Below are 14,770 nucleotides of genomic sequence, written 5' to 3'. Positions count from 1 at the left end.
CTCAGGTGCGGCCTATTAACATCAGATACAGTAACATCATGAAATAAAGTCCACACTTGCGATTTCCACCGATTTTATGTAAAACATTCATGAATATTATCCCATGCATGAATATAGCCTAAAGCACAATCACACTTAGACCAGCTGCCCCACATTCATTCCTCATTTGTGCACACATATACACACATGCTTCACACACACACACGCACATGCTCCACATACACACACGCTCCACACACACATGCACGCTCCACACACACGCTCCACGCACACACATGCTACACCTCAAATTAAATTCACGCCTAACAACAAAACTGAAACAAGGACTCCACCTAAAAAAATGAACCAGTCTTTTCTCTTGTTAGGCATGTATATACCTGCTTTGCCCAGTGTTTTCTTCCACTTACATGTAAAGTAAGGTCAAAGATTTCATGGAAAATCACAGAATGCGATCTCCAAACACCAGTAAGAACATGACACAACCTCATATCATAAAAACAGAACTTGATTTATTCATTCACTGTGAACCAGTGACCCTGATTACCGGGAATAACAGGACTTTTCTACGTCATAGAGAAATTTCTTTTGGAAAAACAAACTGAATTGCAGAGTATGATCCCAAACACCAGCTTAAAAATATCAAAATCCCACGCTATAACAGTATAAGTCAGTCACCGTCAACTAACATCCTTTGACACTTTCTCCCATTTGGACACACTAAATCACTCAAGCACACATTCAAATGTAGTCAAAGTCTCAGCTATTACAGGCAGAGGTGCTATTGGAGCATTATCCAATCTCCACTCTTGGTCAGAAATACAAAAAAACTCTAGAAAATTTCCATGAAAATACAAAACAGAATAGCTTGTTTGATCAGAAGGCATGAAATCATACCTTGCCACTTCTTTCTCTATTTCTATACCACTCTGTAAAATTAGCTAAACAAAGATCATTTTCATCACACTTACATCCTGAACATGGCCACTCAATGTTGCATGTAAAGCTGCCTGAAGATTCCTCCTTGATCCCTGACCCTGGGGTGCAATAGCACTATGCTAATTAATTATTAAAGTTTTCTAACAGTCAGCCAGTATGAAGATTGTATTTCTCTTATCCTTCATTAGTCAGTCCCACAGGAGTGGTCAGAGTACTGTGCTATTACCTTGTGGCTCATCTCTCCACCCAGGGGATATGGTCCCTTGCAGGACAATGCCTGCACCAGGCGCCCAGAGTTCCCCTCAGTCGGACATTTTCTCTTCCCTTTCTTTTACGCCGAATAGACTCTGAACACTTCAAAGGTCAAATTTTAGAAAATTGATTTCTTTGTTTTAATCTCATCAATACTTTTTTAAAGCAATTGATTTATTTTTTTCCCAATGTATTGGCATCTTAGCTATTAACTGCTCTCCCGGTACATGCCTTCTACTGCTTAATTTTCTTTATATTTAGTGTGTCAGTGCAGGCAAAGCCACCATGTGATGGGTATGGTATGGTGCAACTGGCATTATCTTCTTACAGAGAGGACAAACAGGTGAATCCATCACCAAGGAAGGCAGAGCATAAGAGAAGCTGTTCCTCTGGCTCAGAAAGGAAGGGATGAGCGTTCATGAGTAATAAGGAGAGTAACCGGGGTTTCAGGTGTGTGACTAAGTAGTGAAATTTCTCTAACAGATTTTATTGTTGCTCAGTAATGCACATTCAGGCATTCTGGGTGCGATATTCCCGAACCGCTGCTCAAATAGTGTAGCAGGGCAGAAATGTAAGCGGGAGGCTAATAATGGAAATGGTATCTGGCTTCCAGCTGGTTGTGATCTTCCCAGGCCACTTATATTGACATAATCAACCTCGCGCCGCTGATTTTAATATTTATGGGGGCATTTAACTGTGTTTAGCCAGCCTGGAATGATATTGTCTGGGCTCACTTAGGGTTCCGACCTCGTCAGCAGAGGTTCACATCAGTGGGGAACACATATGGGCAGCACAGTGATTAGCACTGCTGTCTCACAGTGCCAGGGACCTGGGTTCAATTCCGGCCGTGGGTCACTGTTTGTGTGGAGTTTGCACATTCTCACCATGTCTGCTCTGGGTACTCCAGTTTCTTCACACACCCCAAAGATGTGCAGGTTAGGTGGATTGGCTATGCTAAATTTCCCCTTAAAGGTCAGGGGGACTAACTAGGGTAAATGCAAGGGGTTATGGGGATAGGGACTGGGTGGGATTGTGCTTCGTGCTGACTCGATGGGCCTAATGGCCTCCTTCTGCACTGTAGGATTATATGAAATATGGTCCCCAAGCTGCTGCCCCTAACCATGACCTAGTGAAACTGACACTGACAAGACCCCCATTGCACTAATTTGGCACTTAATTAAGCAGAATTTACAGTACAGAAATAGGCCATTCTGTCCAACTGAGTATATGCTCCACACCAGCCTTCTCACAATTTTCACCATCTCAGCTTAACAACACATCCTTCTATTCCCTTCTCTCTCATGTATTTGTGGAATCACATAATGGTTACTACACAGAAGGAGGCCATTTGACCTGTCACGTTAATGCTGGATCTTTGCACTTGAAGTCACTAGCCTGCCTTTCCCCATAGCCCTTCCCATTTTTTTCTTTTCACATATGATTTAATTTCCTTTAGAATGTCTCGACTGAAATGATACAATTTTTCCTTAAGTACATCTATGCTGTTCTTTGAATCATAGAACCATATTTACCCCCACTAATCCCTCTAACCTACACATGCTGGAACACCAAGGGGAAATTTGGCATGGCCAGTGCACTTAACCTGTACATCTTTGGACAGAGGGAGGAAACCAGAGCACCTAGAGGAAACCCACACAGATACGGGGAGAACGTGCACATTCTATACAGACATTGATCCAAGCTAGGAATCGAACCCAAGTCCCTGGAGCTGTCAAGCAGCAGTGCTAACCACTGTGCCACCGTGCCGCCCCAACCACCTGTCAAGCAGCAGTGCTAACCACTGTGCCACTGTGTTCTCCTCATTGACTCCACATGATAACAAATCCCTCATTTTTTCTGGGTAAAGAAGTTTCTCCCAAAGTCTTCATTGGATTTATTAGTAACTATCTTATATATATGTCCTGTATGACTCCAATGAGCAATGATATAACAACTTGGACACTTAAAGCAAGTGCCCTGCCCAGATCCCAGCTTCTGAACAATAAATGAAATGGACAGAAGGGATGTGGAATAGAAGAACTAGCTTACTGATGGAAAATTACGTGAAGTTCCATATGCTATAATATCCTTGGGTCAATTTGATCAAACAGTCTTACGAATCAGCAAGATTGCTAATTTAAATGAACTAGGCTCTGCAACCCCATCTACAAACATGGGCCCATCCACTCTTACATAAAAAAATTAAAGCCTTTTCCTAAATTCAAACAGGTTTCTTTCAGCAAGGCTTTAATTACCATCAAAAACTGGCTGGATGAATACAGCATCCAGTCAGAGTCAGAAACTAAGCTGAACGATGCAAAAACATGCATCGTATGAAAGATCTGATTTTGGAAATTAGGAAGCTACAGATTTTTTCAGGACCTTTGTTTCCTGAAGCATCTGAATTTTACTCTAGATTGAAATGCACAAGAGATTATATTGGCAATGTCTACAATTTTTATGCTTTCAAAATCCAAGTGTAACTCTGAAGAGGTCACAATTACTTCTAGCAAGGAGATGATACACAGGAAATCCCTCGACTAGAGGAGATTTTATTCCACAGAAAGGGATGCAAAACTCTTGAAGTTTAGTTTTCCTTAAATAAATAAATGACCAGGCTATTTACAAGTATAAAACTACACAGCGATGAGCGAGCACTGTTAGATTAACCAAACAACAGCCTTTAAATGCAGAAAAATGTCCCAAAGCATTTTGCAGAGAAAAATGCATGCTGGGCCAAAGAAGAAACCAGCTGGGTCGTGAACACTGGGTGGAGGTTAGAAAGGAAATGTCAGAGCATGGGGACTGAAGGCAGAGCTGCCAACTGGGGAGTAGTGAAGGAGAAAGGAATGAAAGAGCAGAATTATGAAAGGTGCAGTTTCACAGAGTTATAAGACTGAAGAAGGTTACAGAATTAGGGAGGGAATTGGTCATTAAGAGATTTGAAAGGAATTAAAGGAGGCAAGGAAGCATGAAAACTTAAGGTGGAAAAATGATGTAGATAACACTGCAGACACAAAAGAGAAGCAAATGCTGGAGATGCTTGAGTAGATGGAGAACAGTGGAGACAAGCAATTACAGTGCTAGCATATTGGACAAAGGACAGGCATTGCAGGAGGAAGGGGAGGGGGTCGACTGTATGAAACGTTGCAGAGAAGCGAAAGCGCACTATAACTGTCACCACATAGGACGGCACTTAGGATTTTGATTGGGACTGTCATTGTTGTGGCAAGGGCAGAAACTCTATTGGAAAGATTCAAATATAGGGTTATGGAAAAGATGTGCATGGATTCAGAAGGCACCAAAATGTTCAAGAATTTTGGAGAGGACAGGGAGATTAAGAATAGCACAGTACTTTGCAAGGATAGAGAATCCAGGGTGAGCTACTTGAGGAAGGAGTTATAATGGTGATTTGAAAGGGAGGGGCCAATGGGCCGAGTAGAGGGAACTTGAAAGTGCTGGGAGGTGACACAACTACTCCTACATCAGTTCAGATTCTTTTCATTTCACAAATATAAAATCTTGAAGTGAGCCTTGAATATTAAGACAAAAGATATTAAAAAGGCAGTTTACAGTCATCATCATCAGAAAAAAAAGCAAGGATTCTAATTCTTGACGGCTGTCCACTGACAATGTCAATGTCCTCTTCCCAGACTGGAAACTATGGCTGGAGTGTGATTGAGGCAAAGACCAATGCACAGCAAGGAAAATTAGATAAATATTTCTAAGAGAGGAAGGTACATGACTCGGGGGAGAACACAGGATAGGAGGATTTAATTTGGATTGCTCTGGCAAATAACTGGTACAGGCATGGTGGGCTGAAATGTCCTCTGCTCTAAATGCTGATGATTCTACAGATTTTGGATAAGGTCAGGGTTGAGCTGAGCTCTGGTGTCCTCTGCAGCTGATGGTCATTGCTCTCTCTCTCCCTCTCACAAAGGATCAGCCTTGAGTGAGAGCAGCACCCATACAGTCTCAGCCAGCAAGGGTTAATGCCTCAAGAGAATGGGTTGGTTGAATGCGACAAAAGGATAAACAGAAGCAAAATGGTGACTCCTGATCTGAATATTAAAAATGATCTCCTGAACTGTTGCTCAGAATAACCTGGAGCCTTCGCTAAGGAGACATGTAGATATCATTGTGAGACAGGCTGTATCTCCTCACATTAATATAAGTACAGGAAGCAGTGATTTGTTTTAAAATAGCGAATTGCCAAAGCAATGATTTGCTTGTCAAAAACACTGACTTTGATGGAACGTCTCAATGCAGTAATAATGGTTACTCTTCAAACTTTTAAGTGGAAAAGGGCAAATCCAATGAATGATCGCTCGTGTGTGTGAGCCAGCATTCAGACAAGATACAAAAGCCCAGGTTTAAACACAGTTTCTTTCTAACTTTCCAGGGGCAGACTCAGGAGCATTACATTTGGGCTGAGTGCCATGAGTTTGGGATGCTTGCTGCTCCTGACCCTGTTCCAGTCACCCCTGACTTGGAGAAAACAGGATTAGCATCAGACATAGGTGTCCTTGAAGGTTCACCCCTACCCCATTTGGAATAGCCAGCTGACAGCCCCTGTCCACACTCACAGAAGGTGAACGGTCAGAGGGAGACAGGGCTAGCCGTAACTACGTAGCCCAAGAAAAGATTACCTCAGGAAAGATGTTGAGAGAATTGGGAAGAATACATATCACCTGTGACAGACCCAATGGATCTGAACCTGACGTTCACCACCAAAATTTTGATTTTTATTTGTGTTATAGCTATTCTGGTCATTAATACCAAAACTTGTTCAGTGACACAGGGACCTGTGCATCACTGATTTACCACAGACACAGGGAGTCTCATTCTAAATTTACTGGAAAGGTTTATTCTGCAGAAGTAGCGACAAGGAATTCAAAACACCCAACAAAAAGCACAACCTTCCGCATTCTGTCAAGAAAGGTAAAAGCATCATGCTGGTCCCCAGTGTGGAGAGAGGGAGAGAAAAAAGACAATGAGTATTTGTTTGCTGACCCCAGAGGGCAAAGGTCAACTCTAATCAAGGATAATGACTGCTAATGCAGACATCTGATCACTAGCTAACTGCGGCAGCCTATGAGGTTCTGTGCAAAGTCTCTGTGAGTGGTCAGCTGGGGGCTTTCATCTCCAGTTGGATAGATAATGTAACCAAACAACTGACAAAAATGCTAATACGCGAACAAAATGATAGACAGTTACAAATTCTAGGACTGAGCTGTTCTTTAATGATGCCCATGTTGTCCCATTTGTTTTTCCTTATTGCTCTCACCCTCACTGCTGATTTTAACCCCATGCAGCCCAGATACACCCATGTTATTTTGATCCCCAATTTTCCTCATTCTCTCCTAAGTGGTTCACCTCATTTTTTGGGGGATTCATCCCATGGGTGCTGGCCAGTCACCCAACTTGGTAATTCTTCATCATTGAGATCCAGCCCCCTGGCATTACTTGCATGTTGTCCATCCTTAGTTGTATATAGCACAGGACTGGAGTCACCTATGGCCCAAAGCTGGTGAGGCAAGCCCCCTCCTTTCCAAATGAACATTCACAAGCCAGCTGCTTTCTTTTTATCCTTTCTTGTTCACTAGCTTGATTCCAGGATGAAAGGGTTGACGTATGAGGCAAGATTAAACAGTTTGGGCTTGAACTCGCTGGAGTTTAGATGGTTAAGAGGGGATCTGATCAAGGTACATAAAATTTTAAAAGGGATTGATAAAGTAAATGTCAATCAAGTGATTCCTGTTAAGGGGCAATCTGGAACACGAGGTCACAGGTATAGATTGAAAGGCGGTAGATTTAAAACTGAGGTGAATGCAGCTCAATCCATCACACAAACCAGCCTCCCATCCATGACTCTGCTTACACTTCCCACTGCATTGGCAAAGCAGCCAACGTAATTAAGGATCCCACGCAACCTGACATTCTCTCTTCCATCTTCTTCTGTCAGGAAAAGGATACAAGTCTGAGGACATGTACTAACCAACTCAACCAACCTCCCTGCTGCCATCAGCATTTTAAATGGACCTATCTCGCATTAAGTTGATCTTTCTCTACATCTGAGCAATGATTGTAACATTACATTCTGCTCTCTCTCATTTCTTTCTCTATGAACGGTATGCTTTGTCTGTGTAGCGTGCAAAAAGCAATACTTTTCACTGTATACTAATACGTGACAATAATAAATCAAATCAATTTCAACTACTTCTTGCAAAGGGTGGTGAATTTGTGGAACTCACTGCCCCATAGCTCGGTGGAGTCTGAATCATTGAACGGTTCCAAGGTGGGGGGGTGGATAGACACATTTCTAATTACAAAAGGGAAAGAGGGATAAGGGAAACAGGTGGGAAAGTGGATTTGAGACCAGGAAGAGATCAGTCATGAACTGATTTAATAGTGAAATAGGCTCGAAGGGCTGAATTTGCTTCCTTCTGCTTCTAATTACTATGTTCCTATAAGGCTGCAGCTTCCATAGTAACTTCTGGCAGCTCACCTTAAAATTAGCATTTATTTCAAATTTGGTCAAATGTTGTCTGATTTCAAGAAGAAATTAGATATATTTCTTGGGGCTAAAGGGATTGAGAGATATAGGGCGAAGGTGGGCAGGGGGGTCAGGCTATTGAATTCGATGATCAGCCATGATCAAAATGAATAGTGGAGCAGGCTCAAAGGGCTGAATGGCCAACTCCTGCTTCTTGTTTCTATGTTTCTAACGTTACACTGTTGTAACTCAGGGAGTGTTTGAGCCTCATCTTGGTTTCTGTCCTGAGTTGATGTCCAACATACATACACTTTCAGTTGAGTTCAATGAATAATGATCAGGAACAAGTAATCCTGATTGGGAATCTTTTAGCCTGGGTGCTAAATCTAATTGTAGCCACCCTGGTTGAGGTCAGTTAACCAAAGCCAACGATGCAAACAGATTTATATCTTCCTGACTCCGTTTTGGAAGCTACATATAATAACATACAGCCCAGTTCTTTGCGGATGGAAAGAAGATGTAGGCATGTTTCGGCTAAACCGAATAAGTGATAGCCATTTGCCGGTTCATTTCTCAGCGAAATGCCTTGACCACTCAACAGTCAAGTTGACTGGTGTAAATTTTGAAGGAAGAAGATCCTGTGCAACACCCCACCCTCCCTGAACGCCCACCAAGGTCATCACAGGCGGAAGGGTGTGAAAGCTAGCAGGGAGACATCTAACTGTAGTGGGGGGCGGGTGGGGGGTCAAAATGATTAGAATCCATATGCATATAGTGGGCACGGGTAAATATAGGCACGCGTATAGATAGGTCACCATTTTGCTTTGAATATCTGGCAATAAATTTCACTTTGTTCCTCCACAGAAAGAAGTCTCACACCAGGTTAAAGTCCAAAAGGTTTGTTTAGAAGCGCTGCTTCTTCATCTGGTGAATCATTCCTGTTTAAAAGTTTGTTGTTGTGCTACTGAAGTAAAGGGGTAGGGATGTTATGTAATGTAACACAATGTATCTCTGTGTGATTAATCACATAACATGTTGTGACACCACCAGAGGTATTTGCAAATTTTCCTCTCTCTTCCATGAAGGCTGCTTTAGTGACTGGAAGCTGGTGTCCAGTGGCATACCACATGGCTCCCCTATTATTCATCATTTATATGAAAGACGTAAATGATTCTGTGGAGGGTAGGGTTAGTAAATTAGCGAATGACACAAAGATTAGTGGTTAATGGTGAGGCGGAGTGTCTTGAGCTGCAAGAAGACATAGATGGAATGGCCAAATGAACAGATAAGTGGCAGATGGAATTTAAATCTTAAAAGTGTGAGGTGATACGCTTTGGAAGGAGGGTGGTAGAGGCAGGTTGCCTCACAACCTTTAAAAAATACCTGGCTGAGCACCTGGCATGTCATAGCATCCATGGTAAATGGGATTGATGGGAGTTCAGGTGTTGCCCGTGTGCTGATGCAGACTCGATGGGCCAAAGGGTCTCATATGCACTGTATGATTCTATGATTCTATGACTTCAATCTGGCAATGGCTCTTAAATAAATCAGTGTTGAGCTGGTTCAAAACTCACAGTCTGGCACCTTATCAACTTTTGTCTTGTTAGTACTACTGGTCAACACATCTAATATATGACAGGCACAAACTAGTTTGTACTGAAATAAGAACAGAAAATGCTGGAAGTACTCAGCAGGTCACGTAGCATCTGTGGAGAGAAAAACAGTTAATGTTTCAGATCAATGTCCTTTCATCAGGACTGAGCTTTTTTTTCCTCTGGAAACAACAGCTTGATGTCAGGTACTGCGGTCATGATCTCGGGGGGAGGTAGGAGGAAGTAGATATTTGGCCTTTGCTTGGTCAGGACATGAGACGTGAACATCAGCAGCCTTGTCCATAGCTTTGATGATGATGTCAGGGTTGAACCTGAGAGAACAGACTGTTACAAATTCAAAGGGAGCTAGATTGGACTGAGTGGGAGGAGAAGAAAAACTGAGATGGCTGATATTACACTGGCAGTTTTCAATGAAAGGATCTATAGAGGGTAAGAGTTCAGAAGGAAGGATCCAGGTGGAGGGAAAATATTGGAGGTGGGTTAAAAGGCTCACTAATTTGGGGGAAGATTCTAGGCCAAAGAAGTGAGCATGGAGGCGGAGGTAACAAAAGGAGGGCTCAGCACTGTGCAGAGATTGAAATTTATTGAGAAGGGCGCAAAGGAATAAAACCAAGGCCTTTGCTGAGTTCACGTTATTCAGAGTCAGGGAGGGGAAGGTCAGAGGGTATCATGATTAGTTTGCATTAAATTAGCTTTTCCTAAATGCAGGAAGTATATAAAATGATGAGAGGTGTAGATAGAGTGGATGTTTAGAGACTATTTCCTCAGGTGGACGTAGCTGTTACTAGGGGGCATAACTATAAGGTTCATGGTGGGGGATATAGGAGAGATATCTGAGATACGTTCTTCACTCAGAGAGTGGTTGGGGTATGGAATGCCCTGCCTGCTGTGATAGTGGAATCGGACACTTTTGGAACTTTCAAGCAGTTATTGGATAGGTACATGGAGCACTCCAGAATGATAAGGAGTGGGATAGCTTGATCTTGGGTTTGGATATAGCTCGGCACAACATCAAGGGTCGAAGGGCCTGTACTATGCTGCACTGTTCTATGTTCTATGTTCCAACAGTCGTGGGAACTTTCGAAACCAGGGGTTGAACACAGCCTAGAGTTCCACTTTTCAATTGATTCCAGTAACTTTCCAGCTGCAGGAAAGAGTCCATGTGTATGGCAGGCAAAGATCAAGCTTTGGCGAAGAGTGTCCAACAAAGTTAAATATCCTGTTGGTACTCAATGGCGATGGCCGGAATTTTACCGGCACGCCTGCCCCGATTCCGGAGGGTAGGCGAGGCTTGGAGAATGGCATTCTCTGTTGGCCTCAGGTGGGATTGTACGAATCTTGGGCAGACGTGATGGTAAAATTCCACCCAACATGTAAGCTCACAAAGAAGGTCAACGACATGGGAAAATCATTGAAGAACTGGACAATGTCTTGAAACCAGGGGCGGTATTCTCCAATCTTGGCTATCACTGCCCCGTTGCAAGTGGGAACAGAAACTTTGGCGGTCCAGCCAAAACTCCGTTCACTTCGAGTGGCAGCGGAGAATTCCAGCTGCAAATGGGATGTTTGCTGCAGGTCTCAACATGACTCACTATCATCAGCAAAAACAAAGAACAGTGCAATACAGAAACAGGCCCAAGAAGGAGCAAGCCACTGAACACTTCAAACCTGCTCCATCATTCCATCAGGTCATGACTGAACTGTAGCTCAACACAACTTACTATACTCCTAGATATCATTATCTTACAGACATCTGTCTCAAATCTTGGAAGATCCTTGTCCTAAAATCCACACTGTTTGGAACACAGAATTCCACATTTCTATTTCTGTTTGCATAAAAAAGTGTTCCTGATTTCCCTCCTAAATGGCCTAGCTTCCATTTTTAAGATTATGTTGCTTTGTTGTTGATTTCCCCCGTCAGAGGAAATAGTTTTTCTTTATTAGATCATCTTAGCATTTTAAACACTAACAGGGCGAACAATTGAGGATAATAAATTATTAACATCAGTCGAAAAACCTCAAGAGACTAACTAGCTTTGGGAGCACTATAATATCTCTGACGCCTGGTCCAAATAACATCCTAAACAATAAGATTCTGCTATATTAGAGTTCCAAGAATTAATTGGAATGTCTGCAACATATTGCAGCTTGGCACCAAGATAACAATGACGGACAGAAAACTACTTACATCCAGCCAGCTGGTTCTGACAGTGTTGCACAGCATCAGCACTGAGCAGCAGAGGGTGATTTGAATTGAATGGTGGTTGCAGTTCATTCCACTGTGGAGTCCTAAATAGCAGAGGGAGAAAAAACACAAGACATTTAGCAGGAATAAATTATGCTTTCCATAATCAAAATTTCAAGTTTTCAGTATATTCAAGTTTTTAGGTGTCCAGATCACCAATAACCTGTCCTGGTCCCCCATGCTGACACTATAGTCAAGAAAGCCCACCAACACCTCTACTTTCACAGAAGGCTAAGGAAATTTGGCATGTCAATTACAACTCTCACAACTTTTACAGATGCACCATCAAAGCATTCTTTCTGGTTGTATCACAGCTTGGTATGGCTCCTGCTCTGCCCAAGGCTGCAAGGAATTACAAAAGGTCGTGAATGTAACCTATTCTATCATGCAAACCACCCTCCCATCCATTGACTCTGTCTATACTTCCCGCTACCTCAGAAAAGCAGCCAGCATAATTAAGGACCCCTGCAGCCCAGACATTCTCTCTTCCACCTTCTTCTGTTGGGAAAAAGATACGAAAGTCTGAGGTCACGTACCAACTGACTCAAGAACAGTTTCTTCCCTGTCGCGATCAAAATTTTTAATGGGCCTACCCCATACTAAGTTGATCTTTCTCTACACTCTAGCTTTGACTGTAACACTACATGCTGCACTCTCTCCTTTCTTTCTCTATGAATGGTATGCTTTGTCTACATAGCATGCAAAAAATAATACTTTTCACTGTACTAATACATGTGACAATTATAAATCAAATCAAATCAAAATTAAATATATCTCACTGAGGTTGTTTTGTTGGCTCTTGCTCTGGATATCACTAAAGATGCGATGGAGACCTGTTTCAGGTAACATCTCACCATCTAAAAAGATTTATTCCACTCATGATGAACCTTATTTGATGTTCTAACATATCCTTTCCTTCCCCTCCTTAAGTGGACCCCATCCTTTTCCCAAGCTAATTGCTAAATGTCACTCAGACATCAGCTGTTCCGCAATGTGGCGACAATGGCTTGACTTCTGCAAGGCTGAACACAATACTGAGTGAGGATCTTTTGCTTCTCATTAGTGTCGTAAATGATTTCCCATATTTGTGTCAAGATACTCAACTTTTTCATACCATGTCTGCTCAAGATGTGCAAGCCACCCAGCCAGTTTATGGACTTGATCTTTCCAAACATTGGGTGGCACATGAAAAGAATAATTTCTGACCAATTTAGGGCCATGACGATGGGTACAGGTCTACCACTGCATAAAAAGGAAGTTGTATGGAAACAATCTAAGGTAACACTCAAAGAGTCCAATTACACCTTGCACAAATCCCACTTCTGTCACTCTCCCCCACTGGGGTCTGATCCAGGCTGTGGAAACCCAGCTGCCCAGTATCAGTTCCCTGATTTTATTTTGTTAAAGCTAACAACCTTAATCTCATTCATAAGCCAAATTTCAAATGATGTGTTCATTCCTTGTACATATAAAAATGTTACAAAGAATGTATAGCACAATATAGGTCCTTCAGCCTATCTTGTTTATGTGTTAATGCCCTACTTGAGTGTCCTGCTACTCTTCTCCTACATTACAACACTGGCTACACATCAAAGGGCAATTGCTTGTCCTTTGGCAGGTCTCAAGGTTGTGAAATAAATGAAAGTTCTTTTTTCATGTAACCTAATCATTATAATCTTCTATCCATTTCAGCCTCATCTAGCATCCCCTTAAATGCACCTAAACTATTCGCATCAGCTACTCCTTGTGCCAGCAAGTACTACATTCTAGCCATTTGCTGGTTAAAAAACTCACTCCTGAATTCCTTATTTAGGATGAATTCAGATGACAATGCGATAATAGTGCAAATGCAATCTCGATTCAGAGCCTGATCTGACACCAAGGTAAAGCAGAATTAGAGTCCCTGGAGGAGAAAGTCCTGCTCCTTTCTGTTTTAGATTCAGTTTGGACCTCAACAGCAAAACCTACACTATCTCAGTCACGCAAAAGGCAAAACAGTTAACTTGACAAATAATGACATCTTTCTGCTAAGGAATGCAATTTACAGAGGGACAACTCTGCATCTACCATTAACTAATCTCCTGCAATGTGAAAACACTGGAAGAACAGCACAAGGTGCAAACCTCAGACCACGGAACTCACATCTGACTGTTCCTTTAGACTACAAAAATCAAACTCCCACGTAAACATGGGGATGATAAACTTGCTTTGTTCCCTGAGGGGGCAGTAGTGTAGTGGTATTGTCACTGGATTAATAATCTAAAGACCCACTGGGAACCTGAGTTCACAATCCTACCTTGACAGATGGTAAAATTTGAATTCAAATTCAATAAAAATAATCTGGAATTAAAAGTCTAATGATGACCATGAATCAATTGTCATAAGAACCCATCTGGTTCACTATTTGATTTATTATTGTCACATATTATTATACAGTGAAAAATATTGTTTCTTGTGCACTATACAGTCAAAGTATACCGTACATAGAGAAGGAGAGTGTGCAGAATGTAGTGTTACAGTCATAGGTAGGATGCTTAAAAGAGTTAGAAAAGAATTTTAGAAGCATAGAACAGTGGTAAAAGATGGAATTAGAAGGTATGCTGGGCAAAACTCGCAAGAAGTCATCTTGCTCCGGCGCCATCTTGACTTGCTAGACAGATGTCCGTTAGGGAAGGAAATCAGGTGTTCTTACCTGCTCTGGCCTACATGTGACTCCAGAGCCCAGCAATATGGTTGAATCTTAACTGCCCTCAAGATTGGGCAATTAATGCTGGCACAGGCAGCAATGCCCACATCCCATGAATGAATACATTTTTAAAAATTGTGATAACATGCCTCAGCTTTGCTTGTTGCCTTCGCAGACAAGTCTTAGGTTGAGAACCCATCCAGTTAGGCAGCACAAGAACAATATATTTTAATTTAATTTTTAATACAATTAAGCTGACCATAGAAATTTGAAAACCTGAACCAAATCACTGGGATGCTGGCATTAACACTGAGGTTCCAGTCATAGTATCTCCCCTCTCCCTTCTCATTCAAGAGGTGAAGATGCAGGTGTTGGATTGGGGTGGGCACAGTAAGAAGTCTCATAACACCAGGTTAAAATCCAACAGGTTTATTTGGAATCATGAGCTTTTGGAGAGCTGTCCCTTCATCAGGTGAGAGTCATTCAGGAATCAGACAGCAATGATGTTACTTAGATCCAACCCAGACCCAATAATGATGGAT

The 14,770-nt window shown here is 42.1% G+C and overlaps 1 protein-coding gene across 4 annotated transcripts in view; it reads right to left on the bottom strand.

The window, feature by feature from the left end:
- The window catches only part of bcas3 (BCAS3 microtubule associated cell migration factor), an 891,691-nt gene that overhangs the window by 392,817 nt on the left and 484,104 nt on the right, over window positions 1-14,770 (bottom strand). For all 4 annotated transcript variants that reach the window (XM_080210581.1, XM_080210584.1, XM_080210583.1 and 1 more), the window contains one exon: window positions 11,486-11,586. In XM_080210581.1, the coding sequence (XP_080066707.1) occupies window positions 11,486-11,586 (101 nt within the window). The remainder of the gene's footprint in view (window positions 1-11,485; window positions 11,587-14,770) is intronic.

Source organism: Carcharhinus amblyrhynchos, chromosome 23 (genome assembly GCF_965287045.1).
Source record: "Carcharhinus amblyrhynchos chromosome 23, sCarAmb.v2.hapA, whole genome shotgun sequence".
In the NCBI taxonomy this organism is placed as follows: Eukaryota; Metazoa; Chordata; class Chondrichthyes; order Carcharhiniformes; family Carcharhinidae; genus Carcharhinus; species Carcharhinus amblyrhynchos.
This window is presented reverse-complemented; position numbering and strand designations above follow the sequence as displayed.